The following is a 17095-nucleotide window of genomic DNA, read 5'->3' as shown; positions in this document are numbered from 1 at the left end:
TGGAGGCTGCATGATCTCAGGCTATGAGTCCTGCGGCGGGGAGCCCACAAAGGGCAGAAGCAGTTCTGCTGTAGCCATGAGAGGAGACAGTCGGCCAGGTGTACTTGGTACTTGGGGCATGCACAGTTCCGGGCGTGAGAGGCTAGATGGACCCGGAGGAGTAAGCAGAGACGGGAGCTCCAGTGATGCTCTGGTGCCTGAGGTAGAAGATGACTCTGGTTGGTCATGGTGATGCTTCATCTTACGTTCTGCTTTAGATTTCTTTGGACATGGTGCTGCCAGATGAGCACACGACTTCTCGCCTGGCCTGGCATGGCTTGGAGAGGTAATGCTGTGCTTGGAGGTGGTCCCTCTTGGGAATCTGCCCTTGTGCCCATGCCTGTGCTTCTTATGAGCATGGTAAGTTATTGCCTGTGCCGCCTTGGCGGGTGAAGTGCTCACTGACGGTGTGGTTGAGTGCTCCGGTGGGTCCGTCCGTGACACCTCCAAGTGCACACATGGACACATCGCTTCCTCCATGAGGTGCTTATGCAGTCTAAGTTCTCAGGCCTCATGGATTCGCAATGGGAAGGACTGGCAGATGGAGCAATGGGTGACGATGTGGGTATCACCAAACAATAAAGGCAGCATTGGTCCTTGCCATTCACTGAGAAGGAGCGCAGGCACGAAGCAGCGTTCTTAAAACCGGTTGTCAGGGCATAGTCCCCGCGCAGCAGGTAGGACACCCCAGACAGGAGGCTAACTATACTAAGACTATTAACAATGAACTTACTAATGAAAGAACTATATACAACAATAATTCCTCTTTTCTACACAGATCAAAAGACAGAGGAAAGGTGTTCCAAATCTGGCCATGCAGTGGTAAGAGGGAACTGAGGGGTGTCAAGCCCTGCAGTCTCATAAGAGCTCGGATGCACCATGTAGCCAATGCACATGCAAGTCAATGAAGACTATTTCAAACAGTTCCGGCACATGGCGCACATGCGGACCCACATAGGGACCAGAATTTGAAGAGGAAGGGAGGATAATCTGGTGCAGCCAAAAGGCATATCTAAACACACTAATAAAGTAAGTCAAATAAAGAACACTTTTTTTAAAACTGCGTAGACCACTGATGCATATCTTTTTTTAGTGCCATATACTTATTCTCTATTTAACGGATTATCTGGATTATAATACATTTAAAACATTTTCCTATTTTCATTTAAAGCATTTGTATTAGTGCAGTTTCATATACATTTGCCATAAGAAAGGGACACGAGAGAGTAGAGAGACTTTGTAATACCTGCTCCTTTAAAACAAACACAAACAGATAATTTTGGCCTCTGAATTCTGGTATCTGAACCATTACAAGTCTCAAAACGCAACACAAAGAAAATAGTAACATGTAAGAGTTAAGCCAAAACAAAGCCACACACAATTTTTGTGGGTGGGAGAGACAGGATGGAAGGTTTTAAGAGACTCCTCCACTACTGTCTCAAAGTTATCAGCTACTACAACCCATCCTTCCTAGTGAAGCCAAAGTGGGTTTAAGGAAAATGTTACTGGAGATAACATCCGGTTTGACAAACTGGGATTGGGAAAGTCTTCCATGCATAGGGGCAGAGTAAATGCATTTGGGAGACACTACTATTGTAAAGATTACTTCAGTTTTTCAATTATAGCTATTTCTATGAAGTTTTTAGTTAGGGTATAAAACAAGGCTTAAACTCAACATTCAAAATCAGTTACTCTTAGCAGTGAAGTTTTACTTCTCTTTAAAAAAAGAATTTTTTTCTAAAAGTACAGTGTTAATTAAAAATAAACTTGTGAACTAAAATACTTTCTTTTGTTGTATTCTCTTATGACCTTAAAAACTAGCATTTCTTTCCCTACCAAGTTTTTTCTTTTTTTCCTATCAGAGGAAAAATCCTAGGAGCTGAAACAAGCATGACTCCTGTTTATTATTTTGTCCTCCAGCTTCAGCAGCAACATAGCTTCAGTAAGTTTGGGTAACCACTACTAATTAAAAGCTAAAAGGGGAGCTTATTTCCAGGGCAAACAAAAATATGGTAGGTATAGATGAGGCAATTTTTTAAAATGAATTTACATTCTTTGCACCAGAAAGCTGGTTTTACTTAAAAAATATATACTAAAAATATATATATACACTGCTACCCAATTATAATATTTTAAGGGAGGTCAATGTTTGTGAATGAACTACTGTTCTGATGCAACAGGATAGTTGTAGAAAATATGTATAATTTATTCAACAGTAAATTGGATTCCATAAAATGTATTATATCAATCCACACTATCAATCAGATATAAAATCAATTTAAACTAGTCACTCATTAAGATACTACTATGTAATGAACAGACTATATGGCAGAACAAAGCACAGATGATTCAAAGCTTTACATTAATAAATGCACAGCAAAAACTGATTATTATGCAAAATTTGGCTAAAGCATGAAAGATATGTATCTTAAGATGTAGCACTAACTAGGTAGTGCTGGCATAAAATCAATGGCTATGAAGCAGAAATTAAAATATATATTTGTAATGAATACTATTAAATCAAAGTACATATCTCCAAAGAATAGTGTGAGGATCTTTGTGAGGTGAATGCCAGCTTTGGAAACAAATGTTAACCTAGGATTTGGCAAATATCAGAAGGGGGCAATTTTTTGCAGTGTGTCACACTAAAATTGTAATTAAGTCTAAATTATTTTTGGTTTCTTCTACAAAAGTTCTCCAGGCCAACTCTTGGAGAAAGATACAGTATATTAAAGACAATTATATTTGCAGAGAAACATCTCAGATTCTCCGTTTAACTATTCTACTAACAAGTCTTACCTGATTAATAAGGATATGTGCTTTCATATCCTATGAAAAACATTTGATCCCCCTCCCCGCAAGATCTTTTATGTACTGACCCCACCCCTGATAATTCATTAGAGGCCCAAGGTATACTAAGAATTCTGAGGGGTCTAAAAATTTTTTTTCCCATTGCAAGGCATATTTTATTGATTGCACCACTCCATACTATTTTTCTGACATGTTGCATTTTACTGATGCCAAACTACGACTGGGCTCCGATTCAGCAAGGTACTTATGTATTTACCTGACTTCAAGCAAATGAGGAATCCTACTTATTTCAATAGGAATCCTCACATGCTTAAAGTTAGGCACTTAACTATCTTGCTGAATTAGGATTATATAGTATTCATTTCCTTGTATATCTTACATACTAGTAATAGGAGTTCCCTCTCCATTACTGACTCTTCCAGTATCATGTACTAAATGACTTGAACATCAGTGTACAAGATAAACATCAGTATAATACACACAAAATTTCCTTGATACCATAAACTGTGATGTTGCCACCAGTTTCTGTGGTTTGTTCTGCAATCACTGCAGCTGAAATTTGAGACACTTTTGTAATCAGATTTCTACCACCAAAGTACACTTGTTGCACAAGGAAGTATCTATTTTGTAATTCTGACTCACTAGAAATTCAATACAGTGAGATCTAAGAAGCAGACCTACTATTAAAGTCCCCTACATGAAACAGTCTCAGTAAAATAAAGTGACATTTTGTTGCCAGGGCTCTAAGGGTATTCTGCTTGAAGTTGCTCCCTAGCGACAGAGGGTCCAAATCTGTTCCCATTGAAGTCAATAGAAGCAGCAGCAGACCTAATGTTAAGCTGCGGAATTTGTGAGAGGAAAGGTCTACTTTTATCCTCTCAATCTTGACAAAAAAATTCAGAATGCATTTTTTGAATGACCAATGCAAAAATATTATTGGTTAAAAAACCGATCATGCCCCTGTTCTAATAATTATACATATTTTATATATATATTATAATATATTATAACCTTTCTTCAATACCACTTCCAAGTAGGTAACAAACTAGAGAATCAGATTATACTGAGAGAGCAAAGGAGTGATTATAAAGAACAATTTAGCAGAAAATATTCCTTAGATTTATAAAATAAGATGGGATAAAATTAATTTAAGACTAAGCAGAATAAATATTTAATTTAAGATCATTCGCAAACAAATCTGAATTCTGCTTTTGTTCAATTTTAATAACTCTGAAAACTAAATGGATTAACTTAATTTCACTCAGAAATAAGTGCTGGTCTCTGCAAACTGCTAAAAATAAGGGGTTTATTTGATACACAGTATATTGGTCTTGCAATCTTTTTCTTTGGAAGAGGGGGGAAAACATTACTGTAGGTGTTTTTTTTGTTAAGAGAATTCTCTAGGAAAGCTTCCTGCTGTTCAGTTAAATGCTTTCTGAACAAAAAACATTACATGAGAAGCATCCTCCATCTGAACTCAATGGGCAGGATACATAAGCTAGTGTAAGACAAAGAAACAAATCAAAGGCAATAAATTATTCTCAAAATATCCTTCTAAATTAGTGCAGAGAATAGACTTCAACACAGTATGCAAAAGATGCGTAAAAACTTAGTGCAACAGTTTTTCAACCTTTTTGAGTGCGAGGACCCCTTTTCAACCTCCAAACATTTTGTGGACCACCACGTGCTACTAGTTGTTTTTTACACTCTGTTTTTATTTGAAATTGTACATTTCCTTGGTGAGGATGTTAATTTTCTTTTCCGTTGACCCCCCGTGTGGTCCGTGGACCACAGGTTGAGAACCACAGCCTTAGTGAACAAGAGCCTTCAGGGAATGTATTTGAAAAGAGGCAGCTGCAGGAGCAGTAGGTCAAGGTTACTCTGACTGGTAAAAGCATACAGATATAATCTTCCAATGTGGCTCCTGTACATTACTTCTCTGGAACAACCATTCTCTCCACTCACAAAGCAGTGAATGAATTCATGAAATAAGCTTTAATTGAGCCTGGAGCCTCTTTAAGCTTTTAATAGTAAGACTTCCTAATAATCCTCAAAACCAACAGCACATTCAATAGTATACCATACAAGAAGTTGCATATGACTACCAATAAGATGAATCAATGGCCACAGATCTCTCTCTCTCTCAAGAGGGCTCTCTTAAAGGAGATATTTAGCATCCTCATCATCATCCAGGCTGTAGAGCCACTTTTCTTTTAGGACTCATGCAAAGGAAGAAAAACAAATAATGACCCGAGAAACTATCAGAAAACATGGAACTAGTTTTGAAACCAAATCATTCTAACAAAACAAAACAGACATGGATCCTTGCAGTGAAATGCCTGAAACTCCCAACAAACCTACCCAAACAAACTGCCATAAGAAAAACAGTTTTCAGAGTAAGTGACCCATCTAAGATACCCACCAGGGTTTAGGAGAGATAATCCACAAAGGTAAGTAGGGTTAAGACCCCACAAGAAAAATGGAGAACAGTTTTGCTATCATTGTATCTGCCACCCTAAAGACTTCTAGATGATTGTCTGTGGATAAGTATTTTATTACATATAATTAAGGCTCCATTATTAAATTGAACAAAACAGATGCTCTATTACGATTTTTGGTTTTTGTTTTTTTTTTAAAGGAAATGAAACATTACAATAAAGGTTGGGGGCAGAACTTTCTTGAAGTGTGCCAAATTATGAAGGTGTCACATTTTGCAATGGATTGTGGAAATGAAACCACTTGTGCCATTTGGCCCAATCACTTTCTCAGAGATCTTTATTTTTCTTTAAAAAGACTATCCTCCCAAAAGACATGCTAAGAGGCACTGGTGATATCTCGATCATACTGGTCACTGGCATAACAGAAAAGGAGAGAGAGGATGATCTTGAGGCTAAGCCACTAGACTGACAGTACCACAGGAGTTTTACTTTTTCCCTTCTCTGTCTCCTTATAGAAAGAACTAAACAGACTTGCCTGCCTTGGGACTGGAGGGTACTAGAGAAATATAGCACAGGTTCTGTAATACAGTTATTGCACTAAAAAGAATATTTACCACATTACAATATATTTTACTGCAATATTTACATTTCCTATACTTTAGGAGAAATACCAAAAAGTAACTGATATATTTAACTATTGTAGGTAGTCAAACATCAGCTTGTATAGCTGTAACAGAGCCAAACCAATTATCATCCAAAAGCTCTACATCCAAACACCATCTATTAGAACATTACAAGTTTTGCTGAAAATTAGAATACTGAAATTAAAACAGCCTCACAAAGTGCAGCTGTTACACTATAAAATACAAAGATACATGTTATTTCAGAGGAAAACACAGTTTACTGAACAATTGCCAATTACTACACTCTATTTTTAACTACCATATTGATACAATAATTGGAAGTTTTCCATTAGCTTGCTAGGTGTCTGAAGAATCGCAACTACTTCTGGATTTAAATTTTTAATTTTAATAATTCAAGGAGGTGGAAATATGAAGACAAAACTTAGGTAGGAATAAAGCAAGATACTGGTGTAAAGCTAAAGCAGACCTGCTTCCTCATCCTCCTCATCCTCTTCCTCATCATCTGAACTTGATGACAAGGGAGCTGGTGCAGAGCTAGCTTGATTATTAACATATCCACCATACTGCATGCCTGTGAAGTGGAAAGCACAAACACAAGAGTCAAACAGACAGGAAAGATGAGAAACAAAAGTCACAAATCACTGCATTAAAAGTGAGAGAAATCAGGCATTCCAGAGAACTTCCTAACATGCAAGTGATGAAAGTTTGTTACCCAGGCTAAGAGAGCTAGATAATCTCTGTAAGCAGTTTAGCAGAAGCAGCTTTTTAGTGAGCTAGTTTGGTTCAGCATTAGTAGTGCATAAGGAAATTTAGTAGGAAGGAATATTAAAAAAGAATTAAGTATTTGTCCCCTGGAGAGTTCTCAGAAAGATATATACTCTTCCCTAGTTAATTTTAAACTTGACGATAAAACTGTTAGAAAAATTAGAAGTTTGCTTGGCAAACTTGCCCTTTTAAATAAGAATCATCCAAATTCTTTAATATTTTGCAGTTGGCAAGAAAAGCAATGAAATATACTATTGCCTCACCATATAAGTGCACACACGTTCCACCATTCCATGTTTTCCACCACACTCTTACCATATATTTTAAACATGATATGCCAATTTAGTACAATGCTAGCACTACTGCGCGGGGCAACCTGGTCAAGATTTTAAAAAATGAGGGCCTAAAGCTGGGCTCATAAGTCCATATTTAGGCAACTAAATACATGGCCTGATTTTTCAACAAGTGCTGAGCACTCAGCATCATCATCACAGAATATTCTACAAACAGTAACCAAAAGTTTTCATTACAATAGGAACTATACACAAATACAAACAATACACAAGCACTAAATACATATACTATGTATCGATGCATAGAACTGCCCATAGCAATGTTAAGCACTAATCAGTTGACATTTAGTGTGTGTACAACTTCTGACTTGATTTACACTGTTCAAGTATGTAATAAAATCTTGAACATGTTTTTTTCAGACACAATTTACCATAGCTTTCCTCCTGCCAGCCCAATGGACAACTATTCTTTTAAAAAAAAAAAAAAAAAAAACTCAGACACTTCCAAGGTTTTTAAGAGTTCTGTGTTTGTCTAATAGAAGCCCTGAATTAACACTGAATGAGTATACCACATATTAGACATGAAAATATATTTAACATTCTATTACATACAATAAAATTGTTGCAGATAAATAATATACACACTGGCATTCATGTATACAATGATGTGTGTATATATAATGACATTCAATTACTAACCCAAAGACTGTTTTAACTATTATACAGTGAGCCATATTAACATGTATTTTATTTAAATACATATAAGCTAAAAAAGGGCTAGATGTCACATCATTCTGCTTTAAAGATCCTTAAATGAACAAACCAAGAGTATTTAAATTACATTTAATACAAATCAATGTGGTCAGTCTGAAGAGCAGCCAATGAAAGAGGAAATAGGAAACCAAAGAGAATACCAGAATGTTGTCCAGCCATGCCAAAAGAAAGACAGGAGGCAATGGATGTGGTTTAATTAGACTACGACTTTATTCACTTAAAATGTTTGCAAGTAGCCAGCAATAAGTACAGTGCAGGTATTTCCCTAATCATTTCCACCTAATCCCCAACCTGGTTCCAGTCATCTTGTTGCTGGAAACCTACCACCCTTCCCTCATATGAAGCAAAAGAAGGGAAGTCAGCTCCATGTTGCATCAGCCATAGGAGCCACAAATTCCTCTGTCTTAGCTCCCTTCAGGGGGAGTAGAAAAAGAGAGGGTGGGTCAGCTTCCAAATACACCTTTACTCAGATTCCTTAAGTGATGCTTTCTTTCAAATCCTTTTCCAATCCATTATATCCGATAACCATATTCCTTCCATAATGTGTACAGTTGTGGTTGGTAACCTCACTCACCCAGCCCCTGACAGGTTTCCAGATATTGACTGATTCCTCCCTTAATATTAAGAGAGAAATATATCCACTTCCCCTTCAGATAGGCATACTCCATTTTCCCTGAATAGTTCAGGTGCAACTAAAATATGTTCCAATGAGAAATTATCAAACTCCCTTGGTTACGTACCAATTTAGCCACCTCCTTATTCACATACATCCCAGTTATATTGACCCAAGAAGGCACCCGGCTATGTCGGCGCTGCAATGTGTCAGACCAAACAATTGTCACTCCAAGGAACAACTCCAGAATCTGCCCCACATCCCTCTTAATTTTGAGCATCAATCTGACCCCCTTACAATGATTTTCAACTAGGAAAATAATAACTGCAACCGTTTTTTGCTCCTGGGCTGCCAAAGAATGTACAAGGGGCTTCAATTGTTCACATAGCACACCCCACCATCGATGCCTGCTCAGGACTGCTTCACCACCTAGACCCAGATATGAACCTCCAGATGACCTGTGCACCCAATATAAAATATTGTGCTTAAGTTCCACACTGCTACTTGCTTGGCCCATTTGCATAATTCTGAAATTGGAAATAGTAAAATTAGTTCATATTCTCTACCTGGGGTCTCTCATACGTCCCATATGCATTTGAATGCCATTGCTCAATTGCCAATACAGTCCTGGCCCCAGCTGTCAGAGTGCCAATCTGGAATGAGTGGGGGACCAAATTATGCACCAGTAGTACCAACTCTAAAAGTCCTTTCCTGAAAACTGTAACAAACTGGCATGTTGTGAGGGGCCTTCTATCACCATAAATAAAGAGGAGACCCTCTCCAAATGGTCTCATCTCTATTTAAGTCCTTAATACACCTCGTGTGCACCTCCCCTCTGACTTGTAGTATTATGGACTCATCTCACCCCCCCCCCCCCAAACGGTTTTCGATATCCTCAGGGCCAAGATAATTTAGCGTACCTCCTACTCTAAATTCCTCCACAACAAAGCCCATTCCAAAGTATCCCTCACTGACCCAGGCACTAGCTTGCCAATTCTAATAGCTCCAAAAACCTGCCAGGAATACAGTCTTGAACAAGGCTGACTCCTCTGCTTCTGCATATTTGGGTGAGAATTTGCACCAAATCCCCAAGCACCTGAACAGTGACTGTGTACAGGAGCATTTTAGCAACCAGCCTGGTGCCCAAGCCACTGCCAATTATTGGGATGGACTACCAATTAGTCTGCTTGCTGCTTTTAGCCATTTTTAGGCCTCTGTAGGCATAAACTTGGCAAACTGGGGGAGGACGGTCAGACAGTGAACAAAGGAAGTGGACTTGACTCTACGTTCTCTCTCTGAATATACTATCTGTGAAAAACAGAATCTGGCTATATTTTAGAATTGATGGCATGGGAAAATTTAGCTATCAGACTAACAGCATAAGACTGCTTGCTTAACAATATTTTTTAAGTGACATGTCTCTAACTCCTGCTTCTGCCCAATGATTGATTTGTTTGGAAAGCTATGTTACATTTTCTTGATTGACATGTTTCTGTAACTTTCGGGTGTAAGTGGGAGGTAGCGAGTCTAAATCAGGCAGATTACTTCATGGACACACTGAAACCTCTCCAGGCTCACTCTGAAGGACTGGCCATCCAGAAATTTGTGACTGATTCACCCAGACTGCCTCAGACTTGCAAGGTAACTATCAAGTTTTGGCGTACTCTGACCACCTATTGTATTTCTATGTGCTTAAGACAAATAAGTGGAGACTTGCGGTAAAGGCAATTCCAGTGGGAATTGCTGGAGACCAATAAAGTAAAACTTTAAGTTAAGAGCACTTTTTGACTTGTCTGTGCCAGCCATATAGCAGGTGGAGGTAACTGAATTTCCTTTGGTTTATTTCTTGATATCTATGGAGAGACTAAAAGTTATTGGATCGACTTCAGAACCCTAAGTGATCTGAAGGGCTGCCGATTGAGAACATGTACCACTGCCATGTTGTCACTCCAAAAACACACACTTTTGTTTTCAAAATCCATTCCCCAAATGCTTATAGCTATCAAATGGGGGAAAAAATCCCAAGAATGGTATATCCTTTACTACAGCTTTTTGTATCCAATCTGAGGACCATTCTGAGCATACTACCTGCCTTGGTAAAATACCCCCAAACATTCCTCTTGATGCATCTGAATTAATCTAGAACTCTCTCTCTCTAATCCATTCCTCCCTCCAAAATGACACTCCATTAAAAAATGATTTAAATGATTCAGAAACTACTCCAAGCCCCCAAATCATCCTTCATCTCTTTATTAAACTTATAAAATGGTTGGACTTTGATATTCCCACATTGGCAGGTGACAATCTGGTACAAAATGCCTCCCTCCCCCCAACTCAGCACACAAAGTTAAGATGCCCAATAACAGATTGCAGCTCCAGCACTGTATCCTTCTTGGCCATTTTAGCCTTGATAATCAATCCCAGAAGTTCCCCAAGCATATCCTGGGAGAGTTTAAATACACTAGTCTGTGTATCTATCCCACTCCCATTCCTCTCTATTTTTTTCATCAGTGAGGAAGTATCTCCAACCTAATAAGGATTCATCACATATAATGGCACTGAGCACATTCTTGAAAAGCTGAGCTGTCAGATGCCATAACATATTACAGAAGTTTAGAGACACCGCAAGACTCAAGGTATCCCACTTTTTCCAATATGATATGCATTAACATTCCCACAGGGACAATCACACCTCTGCTGAAGCTCCTACATGTAACAACTGGCCAGTGTGACATAGAGAGGACCAACAGAAATGAAACCAATGAATTCTTCAGTTTCTCTCTGCAGCTAGAATGTGGGGAAAAACTTGTTCAGATACTCTTATCCTCTGACGGTATGGGGTGCACTTGATAAAAAGGAGAGAAAAGAAAAATTCTCTTCCCTGTACCAGATTGTATTTGTGCTTCTGACAATGTTACTCCTGGTTCAGCAGGAGCTGCAGAGTGAAACTGACTAGGAATATATCAGTCTCCTTTTATCATGTTTCAGGAGAGCTGAGCAAGAACAGGAGCACATCGGCATGATTAAGAAGGGTAGAAAAATGGATTAAAGTCAGTAATACACAAGAGGTGAGGAAGACAGAAGATAAAAACCACAGGAGTGGGGGCAGATATGAAGAGATGGATTGGAACACAAAAGGAGAGAGAAGCCACAAGCAATTAGGGTATGGCTGGTGTGGTGTTCCACTGGCAGTGAGTCTGCGGGATTTAATTTAAATCGACCTTCACCCACCAAGCTGCAGAATTCAGAGGACCGTGATCACACCACGCTCACCACGCCAGGGGATTGCATCCCCACCATCCGTGCTTACGTCTGAAATCAAAGCAGTCCACTGTGGGTAGCTATCCCACAATGCAACTACCCGCAGGGGCATTCTAGAAAGTTTTTGATCTCCCATGATACAACCCTCCCCCCCCCTTCCAAACAAACAGCCTTTTCACACCATTTTTTCAAACCCTTCACTTTCTGCAGTGCGCACGCCATTGCCTGAATGGAATGGAGCCTGCTCAGCTCTGCACTATTATTGTGAGCATCACAAACACCTCACAACTTATTCTACAGTATTTTCAGGGGTGAGACAGGCGCCACCACGCTGAAAATTGAGATGTTACTGAGGCTGCCTTGCTACAAGCAATAAAACGAAACAATTCCTTTTTGCTGCAGGCTGTCACACACCCTCTGCAGTTGGTGGAGCGCCACTTTTGGTCTTGGGAAATAAGCAGTGACTGGTGGGATCGTATAGTTATGAAGGCATACGATGATGAGCAGTGGCTGCAAACTTTCATATGTGAAAGGCCACTTTCTTGGAACTTTGCGGAGAGCTCTCCCCAGCCCTGAAATGCATGAATGCTCGCTTGAGACCTGCTCTGACAGTGGAGAAGAGAGTGGCCATCGCTCTGTGGAAGCTAGCAATGCCAGACTGCTACTAGTCAGTTGGGAATCAATTTGGAGTTGGTAAATCCACCTTGGAAGCAGCAATGATACAAGTGTGCCGGGCCATTAATAGACTTCTGCTAAGAAGGGTAGTGACTTTGGGAAACGGGGAGGACATAATGGAAGGCTTTTTCCACAATGGGGTTCCCTAACTATGGGAGGGCCATAGATGGCACACACATCCCTATCTTAGCACTGGACCACTTTGCCACAGAGTACATACATTGAAAGGGATACTTCTCAATGGTGTTGCAGACCCTTGTGGATCACGGGGGACACTTCACAGACATCAATTTGGGGTGGGGTCTGGAAAGATGCATGATGCATGCATCTTTAGGAACTCAGGTCTGTTCAAAAAGATGCACTTGGGCACTTTCTTCCCTGACCAAAAAATAAATATTGGCGATGATGAAATGCCAATAGTGATTCTGAGGGATCCTGCCTACCCCTCGCTCCCGTCTAATGAAGCCCTACACCGGGCACCTGGACAGTGAGATGGAGCGTTTCAATAACAGGCTCAGCAAGTGCAGAATGGTGGTGGAATGTGCATTTGGACATTTAAAGGCATGCTGGTGCAGTTTGCTCACTAGGTTAGACTTCAGTGAAAGAAATATCTCAATAGTTATATCTGCCTGCTGTGTGCTCCATAATGTATGTGAGACAAAGTGGGAGAAGTTCCCATTGGGTTGGGTTGTGGAGGCAGATAGGCTGGCTGCCAATTTTGAGCAGCCAGATGCCACTGCAATGCTGAGAGACAATCATGGAGTGCTGCACATCAGGGAAGCACTGAAAAACCACTTTTGCAATTAGACACAAAAGTAATGTGCATCGCTTATCTGTGCTGTGCTTTCACTTCACATCTCCTACCCATCCCCATTAATAGTTCCCCCCCCCCACCACCACCCTCCCTTTCCCTTTATTCTCTTCTTATCAATAAACAAGCAATAATGAATTGTAAAGCAATACATTTTTATTGGTGATCCTTCACAAAGGGGGGAAGGAAGATAATTTAACATTCAGCATGCATTGTCTGGGGGCGGAGAGGGGATACGGAGCCCAGTTTGGCAGTGCACACAGGAAAGAATCTCACATTCTCACTCCTTAAAGAGGCCATCGCCTATTTCTGCTCCCCTCACCCAGCGACCAGTGGAGCACATACTGCATCCTGCTCAGCCTCCGAGACCACTTAGGGGTGGGGGCTAGGAAAGAGTGAGTTAGCTCAGAGTTTTGCAGGGTCTTCAGAGGAGTCTCTGCTGCCACTGGGCGTCCTGAAGCTCAACCAGACGTCACAACATGTCTAACTGATCATGCATTATACGCAGCATCTCATCTTGTGTTGAATACTCATATTCCTGTGCTGGCTTCCTGTTGTCCATGTCCATGTCCAGTTTGTCTGATAATGAAATCCTCCATACTCTTAGCTCTGTGTCACCAGCCACGGAGGCATTCATTATCTCATTGAACATGTCATCCAGAGTTTCTTTTTCCGCCTTCTTCTCTGTGACAGGTGCTCTGCAGAAGTATGAGATGGTGTGTTGAAGGCCATGTTGTCCATTGTAAGGAAAGCAAAGTACAAGGTATCCATTGTTAACTCATCCCATGGATGAAAAGCAATGTTCAATGTAGAAATAACTTCCCCTGAAGGGAAGGCTAGAATGGCATACCATTGTCTAACTTTTGCAGAGGCCGGAGTGCCGTTCAAGCCATGATAAGTAAGGAGCTAGTTCATCTATTTTAGGGAAATCTCCAATGCCCATGCCGCACAAGTCCATGATTCCCAGAGCAGCATGAATGTTAAGCTCCCACTGTCCTCCATAAATCAGGCTTTTAAGAGGCAGTGGAAAGAGGTGAGTAGAGGTTAACCATCTATGGAAGGAAAAAAATGGGCACCCATTTACGGATTCCCAAGGCTCAGAGCAACAACGTCCTGCTCAGGAACTTGTGCTGTGCTAAACCAAGAAACCATCCCCGAATGCAGAAAAAACACTTAAAAAAGTGTTTCTTGGGCGGGTAATGTAAACATGCGCCATCTTCCTTAGGTAACCATGCGTGATATCAGACTGCTGAGTGTCACACAGGCAGAAAGGGACTGTACTATCTGTAACCTAGGAAGTGGGCGTGCGCGAGCCCACCCATTGCTAAAGGCCCCTCCCCCTTAAGGAGAGGAGTCACTGGACCCACGAAACAACTAAGTGCATGGACAACTAATGAAAAAAGGAGCAGGTGTGGAGGTCATAGGTTTAAAGGAAGAGAACGAGAAAGGGACACCAAGCAGAGAACCTCGGACAACGCCGACTGCTCCCAGAAGGTGTCAAGGGATCCAACTGACGCCACCCAGAGGAACCCTGCCCTGCTGTGTGAATGGACGGAGGAACCAAAGAAGGCCCCACAGTCACAGAGTGCCCCTCCAGCCAACCTCCTCTCCCTGGTCTGTAGCAAGGCGCTGTGGCCTTCCTCAAAGCCTGGGCCCAAGGAAGGGTTGCGACACCCCTGCTGGGCAGAACAAGGTCCTACAGGTATTACCCCCCCGGAAACAAAGGAGCAGCACCAAGGCAGGAAAGGGAACTATAGAAGGCCGGTCTAGCAGCTCAGTAGGAAGGAAGCTGCCGCCAGAGGCAGACATGCCAACTGGAGCCTCCTGGAGAGGGTCGCTGGACCCTAGTAGCTGGGAAGAGCCACCCGAGACTACTGGGTGGGAAAAACCCCGAGGCCGGCCCTGACCTGGAAGAGCTGCCTGATGTCAGGGACTCGCTGGAGCTGCCTGAGCCAGGTGTACCGAAGGAACCCCTGCGACCTGGAGGAGCTGTGCTCTGACGACAACCCGGAGGAGTTTCCGGACTTGTTGCTGGTCAATGGTGAGGGACTTGTGGGACTGCTGCTCGCCATCTACCCCAGCGACCCAGAGGGAAACTATTACCTACAGGTACCCTGGAGCAGAGTGGAAGGAAGTGGCCCAGGGACAGCCGACTGGCAAGTGACTGAGTCAGGAGTCAGTGTTGCGATTGGATTCCCGCTGACTCAGTGGCAAACTGCTTTTCCACTGATAGGGCCCTGGGCTGGGACACAGTGGAGTTGGGTGGGCCTGCGTCCTTCTCCCCCCTTCCCTAACCACTCCGGGAGTGCCTGACATCCTCTGCGCTTGGCTAGCAGAGGATACTGAGCCCTACTAGCCCCGCTTGCCTGCAAGCCTGGGGGCTCCAGACTATTTTGCCTGCCCCGCCCGGCCAGATGGCCGGGGGCACCAGACCACTTGCTAGCCCCGCCTGTGGGAAGGCCGGAGGATATAGACAGCTTGCCTGTACCACCCTGCCTGATGGCCAGGGGCACCAGACTGCTTGCTAGCCCCACCTGTGAGAAGGCCAGGGGCGATAGACTTCTTGACTGCCCCGCTTGTTGGAAAGCTGGGGCTACAAACCCCTTATCAAGGAGGGTGGAGGGCTACGGACTAGGAAGGAAGCCTGCCCCGCTAGGAGCCAGGGCTAAAGAGCTGTACCCGGCACCATTCCCCTAGGGGAAGGCACTGTGGTCTTCCTCAGAGCCTGGGCCCAAGGAAGGATCGCGACGCCCTGACCGGACCGTGCCACACCGTGCCACTGGCTTACAGGGACAATTTGCTGCAAGCATCTGGCTACAGGCATGGCCCTTATGCTGCTATGCTATGTACCGCAATGATGCCTGCACAATTAGTAACAAAGTGGGGGAAAGTGTCCTATCAGTGGAAGAAATAAGGCTGCCCTCCCAAGAAACCTTCTGCAAAGGATTGCAGAGTGTCTACATGAAAGCTTCCTGGAGATATCCATGGAGGATTCTTGCAGCTTCCTTGTGCACATAAAATCTTTTCTGGGGTGAACCCAATGCTTAAGCACACCAACCATGAGGAAGCACAGCCCCACCACCACCCACACTACTTTTTTTCCCACTGATACAAGACTCTGGACTGGGGTTATAACCAGTACACTCACCAGATGTGCCTTTCCCAGCATCACGGTCAGTCCCGGTTTCCTGTGTCCAGCTGGGCTGCTCCTGTGTAGCAAACAGCTCCTGGCTTTCAGAGAGAAAGGATATTCCACTTGCCTATATCCTGTTCTCCTCATCATCCTCCTCCTCGTTCACAGACTCATCCTCATTCATCCTGGCCTTGGATTCCCCAAAGGTATCTACACTGTGTGGCGGCACAGTGGCTGGATCTCTGCTGAGAACTGCATGCAGCTCCTCGTAAAAGCGGCATGTTTTTGATGATGAACCAGAATGACTGTTAGCTTTCCTAGTTTTCTGATACGCCTGCCTCAGCATTTTGACCTTAAATGCTGCGCGTCCCTGTTGTGCTCCTTCTCCAACATGCCGCAAGGTATCTTCACATAGATATCCAAATTTCTTTTGCTGGCTCAGAGCTGAGCCAGAACACTCTTTGCCCTACAGACCGATGAGATCGAAGACCTCAGGGCGGCTCCAGACTGGAGCACATTTGGGGCATGCAGTCACCATGATCAGTTGTGCTGACAAGCTCTCTCCATGTTGGCCTAACAGGAAATGGGAATTCAAAATTTCCCAGGGCTTGAGGGGAGAGGCAGTCTCCTGTTTACATGGCCATGGTGCAGCAAAGTGCAAATGTCCAGAGCAGTCACAACAGAGCATTATGAGAAACCTCCCAGAGACGAATGACATCGATTTACCTTGCGCTCTGCCTACACTGACGGTCATTTGACCCATACAATTCGACTTCAGCACTACGCCACTTGAGAAGGTGGTTTTATTAGGTCGAATTTCACCGATTTCAGTGGGCAG

General features: G+C 42.6%; 1 protein-coding gene across 3 annotated transcripts in view; it reads right to left on the bottom strand.

Annotated features, from left to right (window-relative positions):
* SEC24B (SEC24 homolog B, COPII coat complex component) overlaps positions 1-17095 on the bottom strand; it is an 89645-nt gene that overhangs the window by 51365 nt on the left and 21185 nt on the right. For 2 of the 3 annotated variants that reach the window (XM_067568254.1, XM_067568255.1), the window contains exon 4: positions 6399-6503. The exons of the other annotated variant lie outside the window; for it this stretch is intronic. In XM_067568254.1, the coding sequence (XP_067424355.1) occupies positions 6399-6503 (105 nt within the window). The remainder of the gene's footprint in view (positions 1-6398; positions 6504-17095) is intronic. 3 annotated transcript variants of the gene reach the window in all.

Source organism: Emydura macquarii, unplaced genomic scaffold (assembly GCF_026122565.2).
Source record: "Emydura macquarii macquarii isolate MOO-44397 ecotype Brisbane River unplaced genomic scaffold, CSIRO-AGI_Emac_v2 contig_2863, whole genome shotgun sequence".
NCBI lineage: Eukaryota > Metazoa > Chordata > Testudines > Chelidae > Emydura > Emydura macquarii.
Note: the sequence above shows the minus strand (reverse complement) of the source record. Positions and strands in the feature narration are given on the sequence as shown.